Raw genomic sequence first — 23721 nt, forward strand, 5'->3', positions numbered from 1 at the left:
CACAGCCAGTTCAGCAGTCGGGGCAATTGTGTACATCCACATACAGTGAGGGAAATAAGTATTTGATCCCCTGCTGATTTTGTACGTTTGCCCACTGACAAAGAAATTATCAGTCTATCATTTTAATGGTAGGTTTATTTGAACAGTGAGAGACAGCATAACAACAAAAAAATCCAGAAAAACTAATGTCAAAAATGTTATAAATTGATTTGCATTTTAATGAGGGAAATAAGTATTTGACCCCCTCTCAATCAGAAAGATGTCTGGCTCCCAGGTGTCTTTTATACAGGTAACGAGCTGAGATTAGGAGCACACTCTTAAAAGGAGTGCTCCTAATCTCAGCTTGTTACCTGTATAAAAAACACCTGTCCACAGAAGCAATCAATCAATCAGATTCCAAACTCTCCACCATGGCCAAGACCAAAGAGCTCTCCAAGGATGTCAGGGACAAGATTGTAGACCTACACAAGGCTGGAATGGGCTACAAGACCAGCTTGGTGAGAAGGTGACAACAGTTGGTGCGATTATTCGCAAATGGAAGAAACACAAAAGAACTGTCAATCTCCCTCGGCCTGGGGCTCCATGCAAGATCTCACCTCGTGGAGTTGCAATGATCATGAGAACGGTGAGGAATCAGCCCAGAACTACACAGGACGATCTTGTCAATTATCTCAAGGCAGCTGGGACCATAGTCACCAAGAAAACAATTGGTAACACACTACGCCGTGAAGGACTGAAATCCTGCAGCGCCCGCAAGGTCCCCCTGCTCAAGAAAGCACATATACAGGCCAGTCTGAAGTTTGCCAATGAACATCTGAATGATTCAGAGGAGAACTGGGTGAATGTGTTGTGGTCAGATGAGACCAAAATCGAGCTCTTTGGCATCAACTCAACTCGCCGTGTTTGGAGGAGGAGGAATGCTGCCTATGACCCCAAGAACACCATCCCCACCGTCAAACATGGAGGTGGAACCATTATGCTTTTGACAGGTCCACAAACAAAGCAGATCATTTCATTTTAGTGTCTAAAGCATTGACAAGATAATTAACAACTAAGTGCTTGCTCTAATAGTGCTATGCCCAGGCCTAAACCCTGATTGGTTTACATTCAAAATACATTTCTCAGATAAAAAATTGCAAAGTTGTAAATTTACCAAGGTTTCAAGAATCTTAGCTAGACAAGGAAGCCTTGAAATGGGGCGATAGTTATTAAGATCATGACTATACTTTGAATGGGGGGGTAATAAATGTGTTGCACATGAAGTTATACTGATTGTGTAAATGTTTGTAATTTATGTTTCCAGGGGCCTCCAGGTGACTTGGGACCAAAGGGCATACAGGGACCAAAAGGACCACAGGGCACAATGGTAAGTAGAGGCCTTTTGTAGACTAGTAATTTCCGGCATGCTATCTCTACCAAACCTGGGTTCAAGTAGTATTTGTTTTCTTTCAAATACTTTGAGGTTCAGTTTCCCGGACACAGATCAAGCCTAGTCCTGGATGAAAAAGCACTCTGGAGGTAGGGTTTTTGAGGTTGCTTTTTAGTATACGACCAGGCTTAATCTGTGTCTGGGAAACCTCCATGAGTGTTCGATTTAGCCTGCCTTAAGTGCCAGATGGCTGGGTTAGCACTTTTGGGACTATTCCATGATTGGTTCAGTGATTGCACACACAGGAGAAGGCTTTGTCTGAAACATCTGTGTGAAAAAGTATTTCCCTTGCTGCTGCTAGAGAAAATACACTAAAATAGCAGTGCCCCTGTGGCAACAAGCTTGGACCCCCTTGTGGCCCACCTAAATACGTCAGAAATAATTATCACATAATTAATTTTTGCGATCATGTTCTTTTTTTCTTTCTTTTTTTTACATCCGTTATTAGACAGTGGCAAAGAGGCACACTAAAGTAACCCAACACATTTTCTAGTGGGACTCCTGTAGGCGGAACACAACAGTATCGTACCACATTTTTTCTATTCAGAAGTTGAAAGAAATTCGGCGCGAATAATATCGTTCAAGCGAGAAGAAGGAAATAAAGAGAGGTGAGCAAAAAAATTTATATATTGTATTTGTAACATTTGTTAACTATTAAATGCATGACAGAAGTGTAACGTTAGATCAGCTAATGTTAACCTGGCCGTTTGTTACTTTCTTTGTGAATTAATTAATGGATTGGCTTGAATCCTGGGCTATGTATTAATTTGCATTGTTTTTGGTTTAGTTTTGTAGCTAATTCTAACAGTCAGGCATCGAAAATGTATGGCAATATGAAAAAGGATATAATATTTGATCAAAAATGCATGGTGCTGAGTGCTTTTACTTAAACCACACTCAGTAAACGCATTATAACGTTAAAAGGTTAGACATGAAAGCTAGCTACCTAGCAAGTCAGTTATTTTCAGTAAATTATTTAATAAGCTTGGTCCCCATTGCTTTTGCTCTATAGTTCTCACCAAAATGAAGAGAAAAAAGGATATCATGTCCTTCTTCCAAAGAAAAGACAAGGCAGAAAGTCAGACAGAGCCAGAGGGTTCAGGTGTGGAGAGAGCAGAGAGCCTGTAGAGAGAGAGCAGGAAGACTTGTCCATTGGAGAGACTGAGAGTGAAGGCATAGTAGAGCAGGAAAGTGAGACAGATGGAGAGACAGAGGCTGAGGGGGACGTAGAGGCTGAGAGTGAGAAACCAAGAGAGGAGCCATGTTCGTCCACAAGCAGTGGACCATCAGGTTTGTGATGTTGAATACATCTGTGGTTACTTGTAAAGCAGTGCAATTAGTCAGTTTATATGGTGTATAGAAATGTGTCAGTTTATGATTGAAGTGAATGATCTCATTTAACATGCTATTGGGCTTGTGATATAGATATCAGATGGATTTCAGAAGTTGTCTGATGGCTATGGTATGTGTCTAAAATTACCCAAATAGATACTTTTAATTATAGTTTTTTTTTCTTCGACAGATATCAGCAAATCCCGGGAGGACCCACCGGTGCAGCCAGTGATGAACATGTACCCAAGAACTGATGGGGGACAGGAGGAGGAGCTTCAAGGCGGCCTGGTACCACATCCACCCCTGGCTTGAATATTCGAAAAAATCTGACTCTGTGTTTTGTTACGCCTGCAGACATTTTAGCCCTCCCAAAGTCTGAGACTGTATTTGATTCAAAATTGGGTTTTAACAACTGGAAGAAGGCAACTTACAAAGAGGGGGGATTTGCAATTCATGCAAGGTCTGAGTGGCACAAACAAGCAATGATTACATGGAGAGACTATCAGAAAGCTGTAAAAAGTAATGCAACACTGGTAAATGCCCTAAACAAGGAACACAACAAACAGGTTCAAGAAAATCGGGACTATATTAAAACAATAGGAGAAGTACTACTACTTACAGCCACACAAAACATTGCACAAAGAGGACACGATGAGTCTGCAGAGTCTGATAATAAAGGGAACTTCATGGCAATTCTAGAAACAATAGCTAAGCATGACACAACTGTGAAAAAAAAAGGTTGACTTCCATTCATAATACACAAGCAAACGGATTCAGAATGAGGTTCTGAGTTGTTTGGCAGACATGGTTCGAACAAAAACTATAGAAGAAGTGAAAGACAGTGAGGTCTTTAGCATAATGGCAGACGAAACAAAAGATGTAAAAAAAAAAAAAAGGATCAGATATCTCTAGTACTCAGGTACTATTTCAGTGGAGCTGTCCATAAGAGCTTTCTCCACTTTGAATCAGCTGATCGACTAGATGGAGCAGGGCTTACTGACAAAATCATACACATACAGTGAGCGAAAAAAGTATTTGATCCCCTGCTGATTTTGTACGTTAGCCCACTGACAAAGACATGATCAGTCTATCATTTTGATGGTAGGTTTATTTGAACAGTGAGAGACAGAATAACAACAAAAAAATCCAGAAAAACTCATTTCAAAAATGTTATAAATTGATTTGCATTTTAATGAGGGAAATAAGTATTTGACCCTTCTGCAAAACATGACATAGTACTTGGTGGCAAAACCCTTGTTGGCAATCACAGAGGTCAGACGTTTCTTGTAGTTGGCCACCAGGTTTGCACACATCTCAGGAGGGATTTTGTTCCACTCCTCTTTGCAGATCTTCTCCAAGTCATTATGGTTTCGAGGCTGATGTTTAGCAATTCGAACCTTCAACTCCCTCCACAGATTTTCTATGGGATTAAGGTCTGGAGACTGGCTAGGCCACTCCAGCACCTTAATGTGCTTCTTCTTGAGCCACTCCTTTGTTGCCTTGGCCATGTGTTTTGGGTCATTGTCATGCTGGAATTCTCATCCACGACCCATTTTCAATGCCCTGGCTGAGGGAAGGAGGTTCTTACCCAAGATTTGACGGTACATGGCCCTGTCCATCATCCCTGTGATGCGGTGAAGTTGTCCTGTCCCCTTAGCAGAAAAACACCCCCAAAGCATAATGTACCCACCTCCATGTTTGACGGTGGGGATGGTGTTCTTGGGGTCATAGGCAGCATTCCTCCTCCTCCAAACACGGCGAGTTGAGTTGATGCCAAAGAGCTCGATTTTGGTCTCATCTGACCACAACACTTTCACCCAGTTCTCCTCTGAATCATTCAGATGTTCATTGGCAAACTTCAGACGGCCCTGTATATGTGCTTTCTTGAGCAGGGGGACCTTGCGGGCGCTGCAGGATTTCAGTCCTTCACGGCGTAGTGTGTTACCAATTGTTTTCTTGGTGACTATGGTCCCAGCTGCCTTGAGATCATTGACAAGATCCTCCCGTGTAGTTCTGGGCTGATTCCTCACCGTTCTCATGATCATTGCAACTCCACGGGGTGAGATCTTGCATGGAGCCCCAGGCCGAGGGAGATTGACAGTTATTTTGTGTTTCTTCCATTTGCGAATAATCGCACCAACTGTTGTCACCTTCTCACCAAGCTGCTTGGCGATGGTCTTGTAGCCCATTCCAGCCTTGTGTAGCTCTACAATCTTGTCCCTGACATCCTTGGAGAGCTCTTTGGTCTTGGCCATGGTGGAGAGTTTGGAATCTGATTGATTGATTGCTTCTGTGGACAGGTGTCTTTTATACAGGTAACAAGCTGAGATTAGGAGCACTCCCATTAAGAGTGTGCTCCTAATCTCAGCTCGTTACCTGTATAAAAGACACCTGGGAGCCAGAAATCTTTCTGATTGAGAGGGGGTCAAATACTTATTTCCCTCATTAAAATGCAAATCAATTTATAACATTTTTGACATGCATTTTTCTGGATTTTTTTGTTGTCATTCTGTCTCTCACTGTTCAAATAAACCTACCATTAAAATTATAGACTGATAATTTCTTTGTCAGTGGGCAAACGTACAAAATCAGCAGGGGATCAAATACCTTTTTCCCTCACTGTATTAGAAAGTCATGGTCTTGAATACAAAAACAAAAACAACCTAGTAGGCCAAGCATATGACGGTGCTTCAGTTATGAGTGGCAAGCATTCAGGCGTCCAAGCACGCATTAAAGAACAAGCAAAGCATGCCTTTTACATCCACTGCAGTGCACACTGTCTAAACTTAGTGGATACAGTCAAAGCTGTCCCTGAGGTAGGACAGTTCTTCTCGTTACTAGAAAGACTATGTCTTCACATCTGGGTCATATGTGCATCAAAAATGGCTTAGCGTACAAAGAGAGATGTACCCAGGTGCACCTAGAGAGCTTCAGAGACTAAGTGACACTCGCTGGGCATGTCGATATGGTTCTACATACTATTATGGATAGATTGCCTGCCGTTAAGCGAGTCCTGCAAGACATAGTCCAAGAACACAACGGTGACAGATCTGTTGAGGCACGAGGTCTGCTTGCACAGATAGATTTACAATTCATTGTGTGCCTTGTTACACTACATAACGTTTTTGGAGAAGCAACATTTCTATCAGATATGCTACAGTCTTCATCACTTGACCTGTCAAAGGCTGTTGATTTAGTTGAAGCCTTAGTTCAAACTTTGAATGACTACAGGGATGAGTCATTTTTTGATGACCTATGGAATGAAGTGTTAAACACAGGTGAGCAAAGTGATACTGCAATACAGCCCCCTGCAAAAGGACCAAAAAAGCTAAGCTCTCAATTTAATGGAGACTGTGTACTCAGTACAGTAGGTCAGAGGTCAGATTCAGAAAAAGATAAAGACGCTTTCTTTGAGCTCTTTAAACTGTGCAAAATAGCTGTTTCAATCCCTGTTAGTACCGCTTCTTGTGAACAGAGTTTTTCTGCACTAAAGCTGGTGAAAACGTATCTTAGGTCCACAATGTCAGATGAGAGATTAAGCAATTTAGGTGTATTAAGTATTGAATGCACCAATTTGTAAGTCGCTCTGGATAAGAGCGTCTGCTAAATGACTTAAATGTAAAGTCAAGGAGGGCAAAGGCCTTGAATCTAGATGAATTTGCTGATCTTTTTAGCAAGAAACCACAAAAAACGTAGAATACAGTTGATGTAACTAAAAGTGAATATGTAATGCAAATGTAAAAATGTAATGTAAATGCAAATAATAAATTGTTGAATGATTATAAACATGTTATTTTGCCTATTAATGCCTGCAATGCAGTGAAGAAAACAACATGACAACAATAATGTCTAATGTAACTGGCCCCTCTAACAGTACAACTGGCCCCAGTTGAAATGGTCTAGAACCGCCACTGGTACCTTCGTCTCTTTTGAAAGAAAAATAAGCTATTTGAACCCAGGTCGAGGCCAGTATGCATAAAAGATCTTAAAATATTTTTAAGAATACTCTAAAATAGTGCTACACATTTTTACCAAAGAGTAGTTTTTTTTGTTGTTGTTTTTTTCCCACCTTTATTTAACAAGGTAAGCTAGTTGAGAACAAGTTCTCATTTACAACTGCGACCTAGCCAAGATAAAGCAAAGCAGTGCGATAAAAACAACAACAACACAGAGTTACATATGGAATAAACAAAAACGTACAGTCAATAACACAATAGAAAATAGAAAATCTATATACAAGGTGTGCAAATGTAGTAAGTTATGGAGGTAAGGCAATAAATAGGCCATAGTGCAAAATAATTACAATTTAGTATTAACACTGGAGTGATAGATGTGCAGAAGATGATGTGCAAATAGAGAAACTGTGGTGCAAATGAGCAAAATAAGTAACAATGTAAATAACAATATGGGGATGAGGTAGTTGGGTGGGCTGATTACAGATGGGCTGTGTACAGGTACAGTGATCGGTAAGCTGCTCTGACAACTGATGCTTAAAGTTAATGAGGGAGATAAGTGTCTCCAGCTTCAGAGATTTTTGTAGTTCGTTCCAGTCATTTGCAGCAGAGAACTGGAAGGAATGGCGGCCAAAGGAGGTGTTGGCTTTGGGGATGACCAGTGAGATATACCTGCTGGAGTGCGTACTACGGGTGGGTGTTGCTATGGTGACCAATGATCTAAGATAAGGTGGGGATTTGACTAGAAGTGATTTATAGATGACCTGGAGCCAGTGGGTTTGGCGACGAGTATGTAGTGAGGGCCAGCCAACGAGAGCGTACAGGTCACAATGATGGGTAGTATACAGTGAGGGAAAAAAGTATTTGATCCCCTGCTGATTTTGTACGTTTGCCCACTGACAAATAAATTATCAGTCTATAATTTTAATGATAGGTTTATTTGAACAGTGAGAGACAGAATAACAACAACAAAAAATCCAGAAAAACGCATGTCAAAAATGTTATAAATTGATTTGCATTTTAATGAGGGAAATAAGTATTTGACACCCTCTCAATCAGAAAGATTTCTGGCTCCCAGGTGTCTTTTATGCAGGTAACGAGCTGAGATTAGGAGCACACTCTTAAAGGGAGTGCTCCTAATCTCAGCTTGTTACCTGTATAAAAGACACCTGTCCACAGAAGCAATCAATCAATCAGATTCCAAACTCTCCACCATGGCCAAGACCAAAGAGCTCTCCAAGGATGTCAGGGACAAGATTGTAGACCTACACAAGGCTGGAATGGGCTACAAGACCATCGCCAAGCAGCTTGGTGAGAAGGTGACAACAGTTGGTGCGATTATTCACAAATGGAAGAAACACAAAAGAACTGTCAATCTCCCTCGGCCTGGGGCTCCATGCAAGATCTCACCTCGTGGAGTTGCAATGAACATGAGAACGGTGAGGAATCAACCCAGAACTACACGGGAGGATCTTGTCAATGATCTCAAGGCAGCTGGGACCATAGTCACCAAGAAAACAATTGGAAACACACTACGCTGTGAAGGACTGAAATCCTGCAGCGCCCGCAAGGTCCCTCTGCTCAAGAAAGCACATATACATGCCCGTCTGAAGTTTGCCAATGAACATCTGAATGATTCAGAGGAGAACTGGGTGAAAGTGTTGTGGTCAGATGAGACCAAAATCGAGCTCTTTGGCATCAACTCAACTCGCCGTGTTTGGAGGAGGAGGAATGCTGCCTATGACCCCAAGAACACCATCCCCACCGTCAAACATGGAGGTGGAACCATTATGCTTTGGGGGTGCTTTTCTGCTAAGGGGACAGGACAACTTCACTGCATCAAAGGGACAATGGACGGGGCCATATACCATCAAATCTTGGGTGAGAACCTCCTTCCCTCAGCCAGGGCATTGAAAATGGGTCGTGGATGGGTATTCCATCATGACAATGACCCAAAACACATGGCCAAGGCAACAAAGGAGTGGCTCAAAAAGAAGCACATTAAGGTCCTGGAGTTGCCTAGCCAGTCTCCAGACCTTAATCCCATAGAAAATCTGTGGAGGGAGCTGAAGGTTCGAGTTGCCAAACGTCAGCCTCGAAACCTTAATGACTTGGAGAAGATCTGCAAAGAGGAGTGGGACAAAATCCCTCCTGAGATGTGTGCAAACCTGGTGGCCAACTACAAGAAACATCTGACCTCTGTGATTGCCAACAAGGGTTTTGCCACCAAGTACTAAGTAATGTTTTGCAGAGGGGTCAAATACTTATTTCCCTCATTAAAATGCAAATCAATTTATAACATTTTGACATGCATTTTTCTGGATTGTTTTGTTGTTATTCTGTCTCTCACTGTTGAAATAAACCTACCATTAAAATGATAGACTGATCATGTCTTTGTCAGTGGGCAAACGTACAAAATCAGCAGGGGATCAAATACTTTTTTCCCCTCACTGCATGGGGCTTTGGTGACAAAACGGAAGGCACTGTGATAGACTACATCCAATTTGCTGAGTTGAGTGTTGGAAGCTATTTTGTAAATGACATCGCCGAAGTCAAGGATCGGTAAGATAGTCAGTTTTACGAGGGCATGTTTAGCAGCATGAGTGAAGGAGGCTTTTTTTGTGAAACAGGAAGCCGATTTTAAATTTAACTTTGGATTGGAGATGCTTAATGTGAGTCTGGAAGGAGAGTTTACGGTCTAACCAGACACCTAGGTATTTGTAGTTGTCCACATATTCTAAGTCAGTCCCGCCGAAAGTAGTGATTCTAGTCGGGCGGGCGGGTGCAAGCAGCGTTCGATTGAAGAGCATGCATTTAGTTTTACTAGCGTTTAAGAGCAGTTGGAGGAGTGTTGTATGGCATTGAAGCTCGTTTGAAGGTTTGTTAACAGTGTCCAATGAAGGGCCAGATGTATACAAAATTGTGTTGTCTGCGTAGAGGTGGATCTGAGAGTCACCAGTAGCAAGAGCGACATCATTGATATACACAGAGAATAGAGTCGGCCCGAGAATTGAACCCTGTGGCACCTCCATAGAGACTGCCAGAGGTCCAGACAACAGGCCCTCCGATTTGACACATTGAACTCTATCTGAAAAGTAGTTGGTGAACCAGGCGAGGCAGTCAGTTGAGAAACCAAGGCTATTTAGTCTGCCAATAAGAATGCAGTGATTGACAGAGTCAAAAGCCTTGGCCAGGTCGATGCAGACGGCTGCACAGTACTGTCTTTTATCAATCGCGGTTATTATATCGTTTAGGACCTTGAGCGTGGCTGATGTGCACCCATGACCAGCTCGTAAAAACCAGATTGCATAGCGGAGAAGGTACAGTGGGATTCGAAGTGGTCGGTGATCTGTTTGTTAACTTGGCTTTCAAATACTTTCGTCGAAAGGCAGGGTAGGATCGATATAGGTCTGTAACAGTTTGGATCTAGAGTGTCACCCCCTTTGAAGAGGGGGATGACCGCGGCAGCTTTCCCATCTCTGGGCATCTCAGACGATATTAAATAATCAATTCATAAAGTTGCTCAGAATATAAACAGCTATTTTTAGACCACAGTAGTAACACACAAGTTTCTTCAAAACTACTCAGGAGATGTTTAGCAAGTGCAAAAAATAAAAACTTCCCCAGCGGAAAAATATGTTGGTCACTGTCTCGCACATGTCATAAGCCTTGTTTACACCTTGCGCTAACATGTGGGTTTCCTTATCTGATCATTATTATCCAATCACTATTTGTCCACAGTGTCCACATTGTGACCAGATTTCATTGTATGCAAAACATTTATTTTTTCAAAATAAGATTTATTTTAAGACATACTGACGCCATAAGTCAATGGTGCCACCTCTCAATGATTTTAGAGGGCAGGATAATTGAGCCTTACAGAAGAAGAACAATATCTCCATTTGGAATTATTTTGAGCAGCTGATGCAGTTGCATTTGTATAAACAATATAAATAATTTGGAGTTAGAATGTTACACCACCTGAAATGACACAACCTCTACTATCTACTTCTTTGTCTGTTCACAACTCTTGATGTTACAGTCATCAGATAATGATATTTAAAAACATCACTAATCTGAAAATATAAAAGGCACAACGGCAGAGTCATGTCTTAAGGTATAAAACTAACAACGACTCAATAATCGAGTCCCCAAATTATGGGCGGAGCTAGAAAGTTGGCTGTCAGAAGTATTACATTGTAAACTTACTTTTAATCCGTCTGTCTGCATATTTCAAGCAGGGACGGCTTGTTCAATAGGGCGATATGGGCGACGCACTGCCAAACGGGAAAAGGAAGGGATTTTTTTTCTAATCAATTATATCACGGCAACAGCAGTTATCAGTGTTCACGTCTGATCTGCCAGCCACTAAATGTCAAATCAGGCTAAAGTCGTGCTTCAAATGGCCCCGCCCGTTTTTTGGGCGATTTCAGTCAGGTTGAAAATCGCCCAGAAGTCTCTCATAGCCTGTCATGTAAAATCTATTTTTTTCACATTTCAAAGCTTTCAATACATTCTCTATGGGTGTCTGTGGGCATGCACTTACGCGCTTTCGTCATACGTGACGTAACGTTGAACGTAACTAAGACAATGGCGGCTAGCAGCGTCTATGTTGCGACCTGCAGTGTGGCGTTATTTTATGTTTTTAATTTGTAGACTTAGTTTACAAACATTCTGCAAACATTCTGCTTTGGACTGATCTTCGGTTTTGGACTGTTCTTGTTGATCGTGTACATACCCGCTACGAACGGACTAAATAATGAAAACGCTGCTGGCAGCGGAATCCCAATACAGCTGGGAGACTTGGCTGGATGACAGAGTCCCGGACAGAGAGGTGGAGCCGGCCGGCTTCACCCTGGTCAGAGCGGACCGCGATCCTGGTAAGAGAGCGACTCTGTACCCCGACATTGAACTGCTTTCTGTGTCATTGAACCTTACTATTGTTGATAAAACAAGTTTACTGGAGAACGGAGACCAAGTAGAGACTTTTGGACAAGGTGGATAATTGTATAATATAAGGCAGTTTATTCAGAGGTAAAGATATCTGGAATCGCGTGCACGGACCCGTTCGTCAAACTCGTAGGGAGTTTATCAGAAGAGCCCCTAAACATTGTGTGCTGACATTTTATACAATAAAATGAAGTAGGTTGAATCTAGTAGTTCTGATCTTCTGATTGGTCCTGATGAGTTGGGCGAGGTCACCTCCAGGCTAGTGTCACTGTTGCATTGGCTCTGAGTCGGGTTCTCTGTCTTCAGATGTTCAGCCTAAGAGAAGAGGATTTGTGTGTGTGTGTGTGTGTTTGTTATCAGTGTGTGTGTGTGTGTGTGTGTGTGTGTGTGTGTGTGTTTGTTATCAGTGATGATGTGTGTGTGTGTGTGTGTGTGTTTATCAGTGATGATGTGTGTGTGTGTGTGTGTGTGTGTGTGTGTGGGTGTGTGTGTGTGTGTCCTCAGGGCAAGAACTCGTGAGTTGGAAGAACTGAGAGACCTATGGCGTGGGTGTTATCCTTAGCCACCTGCTGACAAGGCTGACAAGATAGGACTCTTGTTCATTGTATTGAATACAAAGGCCCAACACAAAATGGGTCATGCACAAGATTTTAGTCAGACCAAGCTATAACATTATATATTTACTACGACAGTACATTCAACCAAAAGCTAATATAACAAAGGCATCAGAGATTATTTATAATCTGTCACAGAAACTGGAATCCATCTCCCCAGATCAGTCAATAAATGCTTCTGGTATTGACTTATATGCTGCCCCTGTCTTCATGTTGTTGCTGGACATATCTTTTTTAAAATGTGTGTAGGTCACCTAAATCATCAGAAAAATTGCCCCTCCTGAGAATTTCTTCAGGAGCCGCCACTGATTTCAAGACATGGCATATGGTGGTGTAGTGAGATACCCAATGGGCTGGACGATTCTCTTCTCCTCACTCATCTTGAAAAAACGTATGAAAATCGTGGAAATCAATCAATCCGCCATCGGTAACACAATGGAAAAACCAAATGATTTATTATTGAAATATTTAAATAGCCTGGGCGACCGAGAAAAACGAATTGGTACAATTTAATGCCACATGGCAAACAATAATGTAGACCATAGGGATGGAGCTGGGCAGATGAGATGTAGTCGTTGTGTGTGTGTGTCTGTAAGTTGTTGTTCGTATTTGTATGTGTATGTTTGTATTTGTTGTGAGTAAAAAAATGTAATAATAAAAATGTAAAAGGCACACACGGTTCTTCGTCTGTAGGGCTCAATTATGATTTAAATGGTTTTACTGTCTAGATCTGTCTACACTTGTAAGAAATCCAGACACAATGCATCCCCGACTACCTCTGGAGGTGGTCAGGAAGATGAGTATTTTAATTGTCTACACCAGTCTAAAAATGTGGGCAAGATCAGGAACATCTGGTGCTAACGCATGTTAGCACCAGATATAAACAGGGCTATAGATTCATGTGAACTCATCAATCTTTTCCTCTTTCCTTCCATCTCCAGGGCAGAGGTGGAGTTATGGGTCCGATGGGGATTATTGGGCCCGATGGAAGTCCAGTAAGTATTTCGCCCATATCAATTAAACTATATTTATTTAGGTAAGGCTGCTTGCTAGCCTTCATCATTCTGACTGTACACATATCTCCTCAGGGCCCTAAAGGAGACAAGGGGAGCCGTGGAGAGATGGTAGGTATTTCAGTGCTCAAACCCCCCTAACTACTATACCTACTCTGGAATCCAGGCTCAATTTTAGTATTGTTTCACTTCATTGATTCAGTCTGCTCCAATAAAGAGGCTTTTGGTCCTCTGGTGAGGCAGCCCTCCTCTGGTGAGGGCCATTTGGCTCCTAATATGAGCTCATGGTATTGGCCCAACCTTATGACAATTGATGAGTTTTAACAGATCAGCATTGTATCCAAAAATCAACATAGTAGTTACTATGTAAGATACTTTTATACGTCAAATGAACTTACTCAAGCCTTTATTAAGACTACTGTAATGGCAGTGTACAATCTCAATCTTCCTTAAACTGGGATGACACTCTCAGTAACAGTTGTACAAAAATAACTGAATGCAAACCACGCCCCAAATATTCTAATGAGCCCCGCCGCTACATTATCAAGTAGAACAGAATAAAACGCTCACCCCATCTAACACATTAGGGGCCAGTGTGGGCTTCCCCATTCGGCCAATGCTATGTTACCCACCTAACAATTGGCCCAGCATATGCTAGCACATGTTGGGCTGGTGTGGGCTAGCTAGCCTGTGCTAGGCTGCTGTGGGCCAGCCCATGTTAGGCTGGTGGGGCTAGCCCTTGTTGGGTGTGGGCTAGCCCGTGCCCACAGAATACCGAACAGGGCCAATGCGGTCATGTTTTTGGGGTATTGTCCACTTCCAGCTCTGTAGTCTTTTTAAAGGCTTATGTAAGAGCATGAGACAATAAAAAAGCTGTTGTTAATATCAAATGTTGTTGAGTCAACATTTTCATTACAATGTCTAACTGTTTTTCTTAGCATGTTGTAAAAAATTAAGAAAAAATAAGAAGTACCTTTTCCTACCAGGCCCCTATCATGTGGAATAATCTCCAAGTAACGTTTCATTTGGATGTGTTGTTGTCTCTGGGTCAGTTAAGGAGAAAGGCTAGGGATTTTTATATTTCTAAATGTGTTTGTTTTGTTTGATTGTTTATTGTGTATATAATATTTGCTATTTATTTAATTGTGTGTTTTAAATTGTGTATAATTTTATTTTGTATTGTTCCCAGGGCACATTTGCAAATGGACCTAGGTCTCAATGTGTTTTTCCCTGGTTCAATAAAAGTTAATAAAAAGGGATGTAGTGGTACCCTAAAAAAGCAAATGTGTACCATTTCTGTAGGTGCACTTTTGTACCTGTGAGAAAGGTGCTATTTTGTCACCCAAGAGGTACACCTCTTTGAAAGTACAAACTATAAGGGTAATATGATATACCTCTGACTAAAGGTATTATATTGACGTACATTACAGGGTCCCACCTCCGTGACAAGCAGGGTACCCCTACTGTAGGTAAAAAAAAATCCTGAGTGTACCCAGAATTTACGTATTTCTTCTCTTTCCCTCTCTCTCATCAACAGGGATTACAAGGACCAACGGTATGTGTTTGCATTGCAGGATGTTTTAAATAATTAAACTGATTTAAAAACACTCCAATGTTAGGCTGACAAAAGGCATTTATAATTTTACCGGATTTAGATGTTTTGTGATTTTGTTGTTTCACAGGGGCTTCCAGGACCCCCGGGACCTCCAGTAAGTCTTCACCTTTCTAACACAACCTATCATACTTTGTTAGTGCGTTAACCTAATTTGGGTAACACTTTACTTGACACCCAGCGTCATAACACGTTATAACCATGTCATAAAAGCTGACATAACTTGTCATAACCTGTTTTATAATATGGTTATAACACTGTCATGACACATATTTAGATCTGTTGTGACATATATTGCATTATTTTATGGCTGGTTATTATACCTACATAAGAGTGTCAAAATACACAAAACCTGCCACACAAGGAAAAACATTCCATTACACCATAGCCTACGTGTCAACAGTATGTTTATGTTGTATACGTTTTTGGGAAATGGACCATATTAAATGATCATTGTAATTGCGCACACATTATTGTCCGACATGTATCTACCCCAATGCTCTGTTGCTGATGACTGGGATGAATGCAGGAGCAGATTTCAGGAGCAGGACAAGACACCCTCTTTTTGACTGATGACTGATATAAGGGCATGTACGAGATAGGCCTATCTGGCTTATATGATTATAATGGTCATAATACTTCTTGACAGTGTCATAAAGTGTATTTTCTTAGTCCAAGTAAATTGACACAGGATGGCCAAAATGCTTCATGACAGTGTCAGAAAGATTCTTTTCTACAAGTTATTTATCGTGTTATCGTGTGTATGCATGTGTCTATATTTGCTTCACAGTTCCATAAGGTGTATTTTTATCTGTTTTTTAAATCTAATGTTACTGCTTGCATGAGTTACTTGATGTGGAATAGAGTTCCATGTAGTCATGGCTCTATGTAGTACTGTGCGCCTCCCATAGTCTGTTCTGGACTTGGGGACTGTGAAGAGACCTCTGGTGGCATGTCTTGTGGGGTATGCATGGGTGTCCGAACTGTGTGCCAGTAGTTCAAACAGACAGCTCGGTGCATTCAACATGTCAATACCTATCACAAATACAAGTAGTGATGAAGTCAATCTCTCCTTCACTTCGAGCAAGGAGAGATTTACATTAATGTTAGCTCTCTGTACATCCAAGGGCCAGCCGTGCCGCCCTGTTCTGAGCCAATTACAATTTTCCTAAGTCCCTCTTTGTGGCACCTGACCACATGACTGAACAGTAGTCCAGGTGCGACAAAACTGGGGCCTGTAGGACCTGCCTTGTTGATAGTGCTGTTAAGAATGCAGAGCAGCGCTTTATTATAGACAGACTTCTCCCCATCCTAGCTACTGTGTTGTATCATGACAGTTTACAATCCAGGGTTTAGTCTCCTCAACTTGCTCAATTTCCACATTATTCATTACAAGATTTAGTTGAGGTTTAGGGTTTAGTAAATGATTTGTCCCAAATACAATGCTTTTAGTTTTTGAAATATTGAGGACTAACTTATTCCTTGCCACCCATTCTGAAACTAACTGCAGCTCTTTGTTAAGTGTTGCTGTCATTTCAGTCATTGTGGTAGCCAGTGGCATGTCTTTAGTAAAGACTGAAAAAAGTAAGGGTCCTAGACAGTTGCCCTGGGGAATTCATGATTCTACCTGGATTTTGTTGGAGAGGCTTCCATTAAAGAACACCCTCTGTGTTCTGTTAGACAGGTAACTCTTTATCCACAATCTTGTCTAACAAAACAGCCCCCACAATCTTGTTATCATCAATTTCTCTCAGCCAATCATCAGTGATTTGTGTAAGTGTTGTGCTTGTTGAATGTCCTTCCCTATAAGCGTGCTGAAAGTCTGTTGTCAATTTGTTTACTGTAAAATAGCATTGTACCTGGTCAAACACCATTTTTTCCAAAGGTTTACTAAGGGTTGGTAACAGGCTGATTGGTCTGCTATTTGAGCCAGTAAAGGCAAGCGCGCTGATAACGATTATTCTCCTTTTTTCTGGTTCCGACACGCATCCATTTACGCTCACCTGGAGTCTAACAATATTATGACATGGTGATAACGTTTTATGACACTGGGTGTCAAGTAACGTTTTACCCTAATTTGCTCTCAAATTCAGTTTTGAAGGGCTCCAGTTTTTCATAAAAACAGCTTAGTTCACAGTGCATTCTCAAAACTCCCTGCTCTTAGCATGTTGGAAAGTAGCATCACGTGCCACTATTGTGACTGATCATTTTTTTATCACACACGAAAGCTGTTTATATACACACAAAAAAAGGGAATATTGTGCCAAAGGTACATTGTGGACGCAGAACAACCTAAGGAAACTTCCAACCGAACAATTCGGATGGGACGAATCAAGGACTACATAGCATGTTTAGTCCTTCATAAGGGCTAATTTCTTGATAGTTCCTGCAATCCTACTGTGATGGAGCCATACTCCATCTGTGTTACTTAGGTGATCTATAGCGTTATTCCTCCTGACTGGTTGTTCTATTTTTTCTCTAGGGTCCTCCTGGTGTCCCTCTGTCATTTGTAAGTTATTGTTATTGTTATCTCTTCAATACACTAAATACACTAGACTTTTCCACAAAACATTAGCTACTGTGACTATGGCCATAATCAACTATGTGACTATTGAGTATGGTCATCACTACAGCACCAAACATGTTGGGTTCCTATACAGTACGTCCTATAACAGTGTTATGTTACAGTATGTTGTCTGTGCCATTTTCTTATTCAGAAACAGGACGGTTCCCTTCAGGTGTTTATAGACTCAAACACCCCACTCAGGACTGAGGTCAGTACCATCAGACAGTCAATAAGCTGTGTACATAGCCATTTATTCTCATGTATAATCAACCATTCATGTTTTTTGATTTACTGCTGCATGAATGCAAATTCATTTCTCTCTCTCTGTCTATCTCTGTGTAGAATTGGCCAGTTATGGACCTGCCTATGCTGGACCAGGTTACAGAGATCATTAAGACCCTCCACTACCTCAGTAACCTGATCCAGAGCCTGAAAAATCCACTGGGCACCAGGGACAATCCCGCCCGCATTTGCAGGGACCTCCACAGCTGTGAACAGAAAATGAACGATGGTGAGAGGACAGATACTGTAGTGTTTGTGCTTGCTTGCTTGCTTGCTTGCTTGCTTGCATGCATGCATGCATGTACTGTATGTGCACACAAGAGCGAGAAGAAGTATGGGAAAGAGTGTGCTTAGTGACTGACTCTTTTCTCTCCCTAGGCACTTATTGGATTGACCCAAACCGGGGCTACTCCTCAGATACAATAGAGGTCACCTGTAACTTTACAGGAGGAGGGCAGACCTGCCTAAAACCTGTCACAGTGTCAAAGGTACTGCAGACCTCACCGGTCATACATCACCAGTCATACACCAGTCATACTACAACCAGTCACACTGAATATATGATACCGCAGTATTTAATGAATAGTAGCTAGGTTTCCATTCAATTGGCAACAGAGTTTCAAATCAAATCAAATGTTATTTGTCACATGCGCCGAATACAACAGGTGTAGACCTTACCGTGAAATGCGGTCTGATGCCGAGCAGTTGTCATACCAAGCGGTGATGCAACCAGTCAGGATGCTCTCGATGGTGCAGCTGTAGAACTTTTTGAGGATCTGAGGACCATGCCAAATCTTTTCAGTCTCCTGAGGGGGAATAGGCGTTGTCGTGCCCTCTTCACGACTGTATTGGTGTGTTTGGAACATGATTGTTTGTTAGTGATGTGGACACCAAGGAACTTTAAGCTCTCGACCCGCTCCACTACAGCCCCGTCGATGTCAATGGGGGCGTGATCGGCCATCCTGTTTAGTCCAGGGGCCACGATCAGCTCTTTTGCTCACGTTGAGGGAGAGGTTGTTGTCCTGGCACCACACTGCCAGGTATCTGACCTCCTCCCAATCGGCTGTCTCTTCGTTGTCGGTGATCAGGACACTGTTGTGTCGTTGGCAAACTTAATGATGGTGTTGGAGTCGTGCGTGGCCACGCAGTCGTGGGTGAACAGGGAGTACATGAAGGGACTAAGCACGCACCCCTGAGGGGCCCACGTGTTGAGGATAAGCGTGGCAGATGTTGTTGTTAGCTACCGTTACCACCTGGGGGCGGCCTTCAGGAGGTCCAGCATCCAGTTGCAGAGGGAGGTGTTTAGTCCCAGGGTCCTTAGCTTAGTGATGAGCTTTTAGGGCACTATAGTGTTAAATGCTGATCTGTAGTTAACGAACAGCATTCTCACGTACAGTGGGGAGAACAAGTATTTGATACACTGCCGATTTTGCAGCTTTTTCTACTTACAAAGCATGTAGAGGTCTGTAATTTTTATCATAGGTACACTTCAACTGTGAGAGACGGAATCTAAAACAAAAATCCAGAAAATCACATTGTATGATTTTTAAGTAATTAATTTGTATTTTATTGCATGACATAAGTATTTGATCACCTACCAACCAGTAAGAATTCCGGCTCTCACAGACCTGTTCGTTTTTCTTTAAGAAGCCCTCCTGTTCTCCACTCATTACCTGTATTAACTACACCTGTTTGAACACGTTACCTGTATAAAAGACACCTGTCCACACACTCAATCAAACAGACTCCAACCTCTCCACAATGGCCAAGACCAGAGAGCTGTGTAAGGACATCAGGGATAAAATTGTAGACGTGCACAAGGCTGGGATGGGCTACAGGACAATAGGCAAGCAGCTTGGTGAGAAGGCAACAACTGTTGGCGAAATTATTAGAAAATGGAAGAAGTTCAAGATGACGTTCAATCACCCTCGGACTGGGGCTCCATGCAAGATCTCACCTTGTGGGGCATCAATGATCATGAGGAAGGTGAGGGATCAGCCCAGAACTATACGGCAGGACCTGGTCAATGACCTGAAGAGAGCTGGGACCACAGTCTCAAAGAAAACCATTAGTAACACACTACGCCATCATGGATTAAAATCCTGCAGCACACGCAAGGTCCCCCTGCTCAAGCCAGTGCATGTCCAGGCCCGTCTGAAGTTTGCCTATGACCATCTGGATGTTCCAGAGGAGGAATGGGAGAAGGTCATGTGGTCTGATGAGACAAAAATATAGCTTTTTGGTCTAAACTCCACTCGCCGTGTTTGGAGGAAGAAGAAGGATGAGTACAACCACAAGAACACCATCCCAACCGTGAAGAATGGAGGTGGAAACATCATTCTTTGGGGATGCTTTTCTGCAAAGGGGACAGGACGACTGCACCGTATTGAGGGGAGGATGGACTGGGCCATGTATCGCGAGATCTTGGCCAACAACCTCCTTCCCTCAGTAATAGCATTGAAGATGGGTCGTGGCTGGGTCTTCCAGCATGACAACGACCCGAAACACACAGCCAGGGCAACTAAGGAGTGGCTCCGTAAGAAGCATCTCAAGGTCCTGGAGTGGCCTAGCCAGTCTCCAGACCTGAACCCAATAGAAAATCTTTGGAGGGAGCTGAAAGTCCATATTGCCCAGCGACAGCCCCGAAACCTGAAGGATCTGGAGAAGGTCTGTATGGAGGAGTGGGCCAAAATCCCTGCTGCAAAACCCTGCTGCAGTGTGTGCAAACCTGGTCAAGACCTACAGGAAACATATGATCTCTGTAATTGGAAACAAAGGTTTCTGTACCAAATATTAAGTTCTGCTTTTCTGATGTATCAAATACTTATGTCATGCAATAAAATGCAAATTAATTACTTAAAAATCATACAATGTGATTTTCTGGATTTTTTCACAGTTGAAGTGTACCTATGATAAAAATTACAGACCTCTACATGCTTTGTAAGTAGGAAAACCTGCAAAATCGGCAGTGTATCAAATACTTGTTCTCCCCACTGTAGGTGTTCCTTTCGTCCAGGTGGGAAAGGGAATAGTCTAAAATCCACATGAAAACAATATGCATATTTTCCCACCAAAGATGTGTTTCCATCAAATTTACTTGTTGCAGATAAAAAGTTGTGCGTAATGACGTAGTGCACATAAAAATACATTTTAAATGGGTTTCCATCGCATTTTTTTTATTATTATTTTTTTTTTATGTTGCCTTATATAGCGAATGTGCCCACTCTCATATTGGCACGTGCACTCTAGCCAGTTTACATTATGATATTATTATGGACAAAAGAGCGAGATAAAAAATGTTTTCAAACGCCAGCCAAGCATCGATGATCATGTCACCAGAATAAGACCCTCACTATTTATTGGAAAGGAGCATCATTGAGCTCATCACCTTGCACTTTCACCACCCTGTGAAGTTCAACATAATTTATTTAATCTGTAGCCTAATAAACTGCATGTTTTCCCGACTAGTCGTCGTGTGGAGGACCACACAACATGTTATTGTGTGACTCCAAGTGTACTTCGATATGATGGTTATTATATCAATATTTGCTCATAAAAGCATTTCCAACATTTCTCGGATAATACATTTTACCGGCACAAAAATATCCCACCTTGTCTAGCGTACTTTTTTTGTCAACATTTTTATGTTATTTTAGCTTTTTTGGGGGAGGGGGCAAATATATTGAGACCTAGGTCTCTTTTACAAACGTGCCCTGTATATACACAACATAAATATATACATACATTATATCCAAACATATACACATAAAAATACAAAGATACAGTCATGGAAAGCACAAATAAGACATCACAAATCATCCAGAAAAACAGTTACATTCCTCCACAAATAAGTCCCCAATCAATACTTGAAATTGCCTGAACAGCACCAGAACATCAAGATTAAATGTATTTAGAATTTTTGTTCAGCAATTTGGTGTATTAAAACTAAAAACAGATTTACCTAGCTCGGTGGAGAACCTAGGAACCTCAAAAGTTAACCAATCCCGTGAACGGGTTAGGCAACTCAGGATTCTATACCTGACGGAAGTTTATGAAGTAGCGGCTTGTAAACAAAAAGGGAAAGTTTACAGACATTGTTTTCATCAGGCCTGCCATTACATTTTTTATCCAACATGTACTTTACTCGCATAAAAAGGTTAGATGGAAACCTGGTTAGTGGGACAAAAATGTTTTACCATGTTGCTCGCTCCACTAACTTAGCCATTTATCAGTACAAAGATTTCTTCACTGATAAGCACTGTCCCATTCTCACCTATTTAATAATAATAATTATTTATTTGTTAGGGACAGGTACAAATAAAACATTGACACATTGAAGTATCAACATATGCATTGCACCATTATGCTTTAGCTTGCCCTAATTTGAAAAATGAATCAATAGATGTGCTTTAAAATAAGTGAAAAAGAAAAGACAACAAAATGAATAAACAAAACATGTTACAAAATAATCACACATGGTAGCATTCTTGATGTTCTTTAAACCAGCTTGTCACTTTCTTTGTGAATTCATGTTTTTCATATTGGAACACTATAGTAACCATTTGCTGCTCCCCGAGAATGTGAGCCTATAGACTGTAGTGTAGTCACTTGTTTATATCGGGGCTGTGGAGCAAGTCCATGCAAACATTTGAACAGAAACTTAACATTAGCAAATGTAAAAAAAAAAATTCTACCTACATTAAAAAAAAACACCCATACGTAAAATGTATGCAGGCATGAATGTAAGTCGCTTTGGATAAAAGTGTCTGGCAAATGGCATATATATTTATATATTATGATATATTGTAATATTTGTTTTGAGCAACTTTCATCCTCTTTATTGGCAATGCAGCTGGAGATTAGTGTTGGGCACGTCCAGATGAACTTCCTGCATATCTTGAGCTCAGAGGCGGTGCAGCATGTGACCATCCACTGCCTGAACGTACCTATCTGGAGGACCTCTGAGGACCAGCCTCCTTCACAGGGGGCTGTGCATTTCAGGGCATGGAGCGGGGAGATCATTGAGGCAGGTGGAGAGATGGAGCCTCACGTCATCGAGGACTCCTGTTGGGTACGGCTGCCATGTTCTCTCAGTGAAGTGTACTCTCTGAGCTTGAGGTAGAAGTTGCCTCTCACCACAGATCTAGGATCAGTTTACACTACCCTACCCCTGATTCTAACCATTAGGGGTATGGAAAATATACTCCCCTCCATATGAAGAGTTTCTTTCCAAAACGCTATATACCACTTCAGAAATGGTCAATTAGCTTTTAACATTAAAATAACTTATTAAAGAGATTGATGTGTTTTTTCACTATTTATCATGGCATGGGGTTGTTCAATGGCAGACATGTATTTGCTTGAAATCTATCACACTCTTCATTTCAGAGAGACAAATAATGTTTTATTTTGCAAAACACTATATATCCGACTCACTCTCAGAGAAATAAGTAGTACTTCTAGGTACTACAGTCACATCTACAAATAACTATATATTTTTTGTAAAGAACTGTACAAATGATACATTGTGACATCAATATTAAAATAAAAAAACATTAGGAAATTAATCAATATAGTAATATGAGATCTGTATGTAAAACATTTACATTTTAGTCATTTAGCAGATGCTCTTATCCAGAGCAACTTACAGTTAGTGCATTCATCTTAAGATAGCTAGTAAAAATAAAATAAAAAACATAGTGAGACAACCAAATATCACAGTCAAATATACAGTATACGAACATTCCATTCCAGCCAAAAAATTGATAGAATCATAATCAAGTGACGTAACAAAGTCTAAAACAGGCTGAATTAATCAATGTTAAAACAATACATCTGTAAATAATGTAGACATTTGATGAGGAAGTCATACCATTTTACATGGTGTTTTGTGCACCAATGAGCAGTATTTCTGAAGTTTGACAATGTCACGAAAGCTAGGATGATTTGTCCAACATTAGCTAGCTAGCT

The 23721-nt window shown here is 41.4% G+C and overlaps 1 protein-coding gene across 1 annotated transcript in view; it reads left to right on the forward strand.

Moving 5' to 3' along the window:
* col27a1a (collagen, type XXVII, alpha 1a) overlaps positions 1–23721 on the forward strand; it is a gene marked incomplete at both ends in the record, with an annotated part of 366083 nt that overhangs the window by 332563 nt on the left and 9799 nt on the right. Inside the window, 10 exons of the mRNA XM_084160593.1 lie at positions 1304–1366; positions 13220–13273; positions 13367–13402; positions 14829–14846; positions 14974–15000; positions 17386–17412; positions 17621–17677; positions 17812–17980; positions 18130–18239; positions 22604–22822. Of these exons, the coding sequence (XP_084016719.1) occupies positions 1304–1366; positions 13220–13273; positions 13367–13402; positions 14829–14846; positions 14974–15000; positions 17386–17412; positions 17621–17677; positions 17812–17980; positions 18130–18239; positions 22604–22822 (780 nt within the window). The remainder of the gene's footprint in view (positions 1–1303; positions 1367–13219; positions 13274–13366; positions 13403–14828; positions 14847–14973; positions 15001–17385; positions 17413–17620; positions 17678–17811; positions 17981–18129; positions 18240–22603; positions 22823–23721) is intronic.

Source organism: Coregonus lavaretus (genome assembly GCF_964263955.1).
Source record: "Coregonus lavaretus genome assembly, chromosome: 4".
NCBI classification, from domain to species: domain Eukaryota; kingdom Metazoa; phylum Chordata; class Actinopteri; order Salmoniformes; family Salmonidae; genus Coregonus; species Coregonus lavaretus.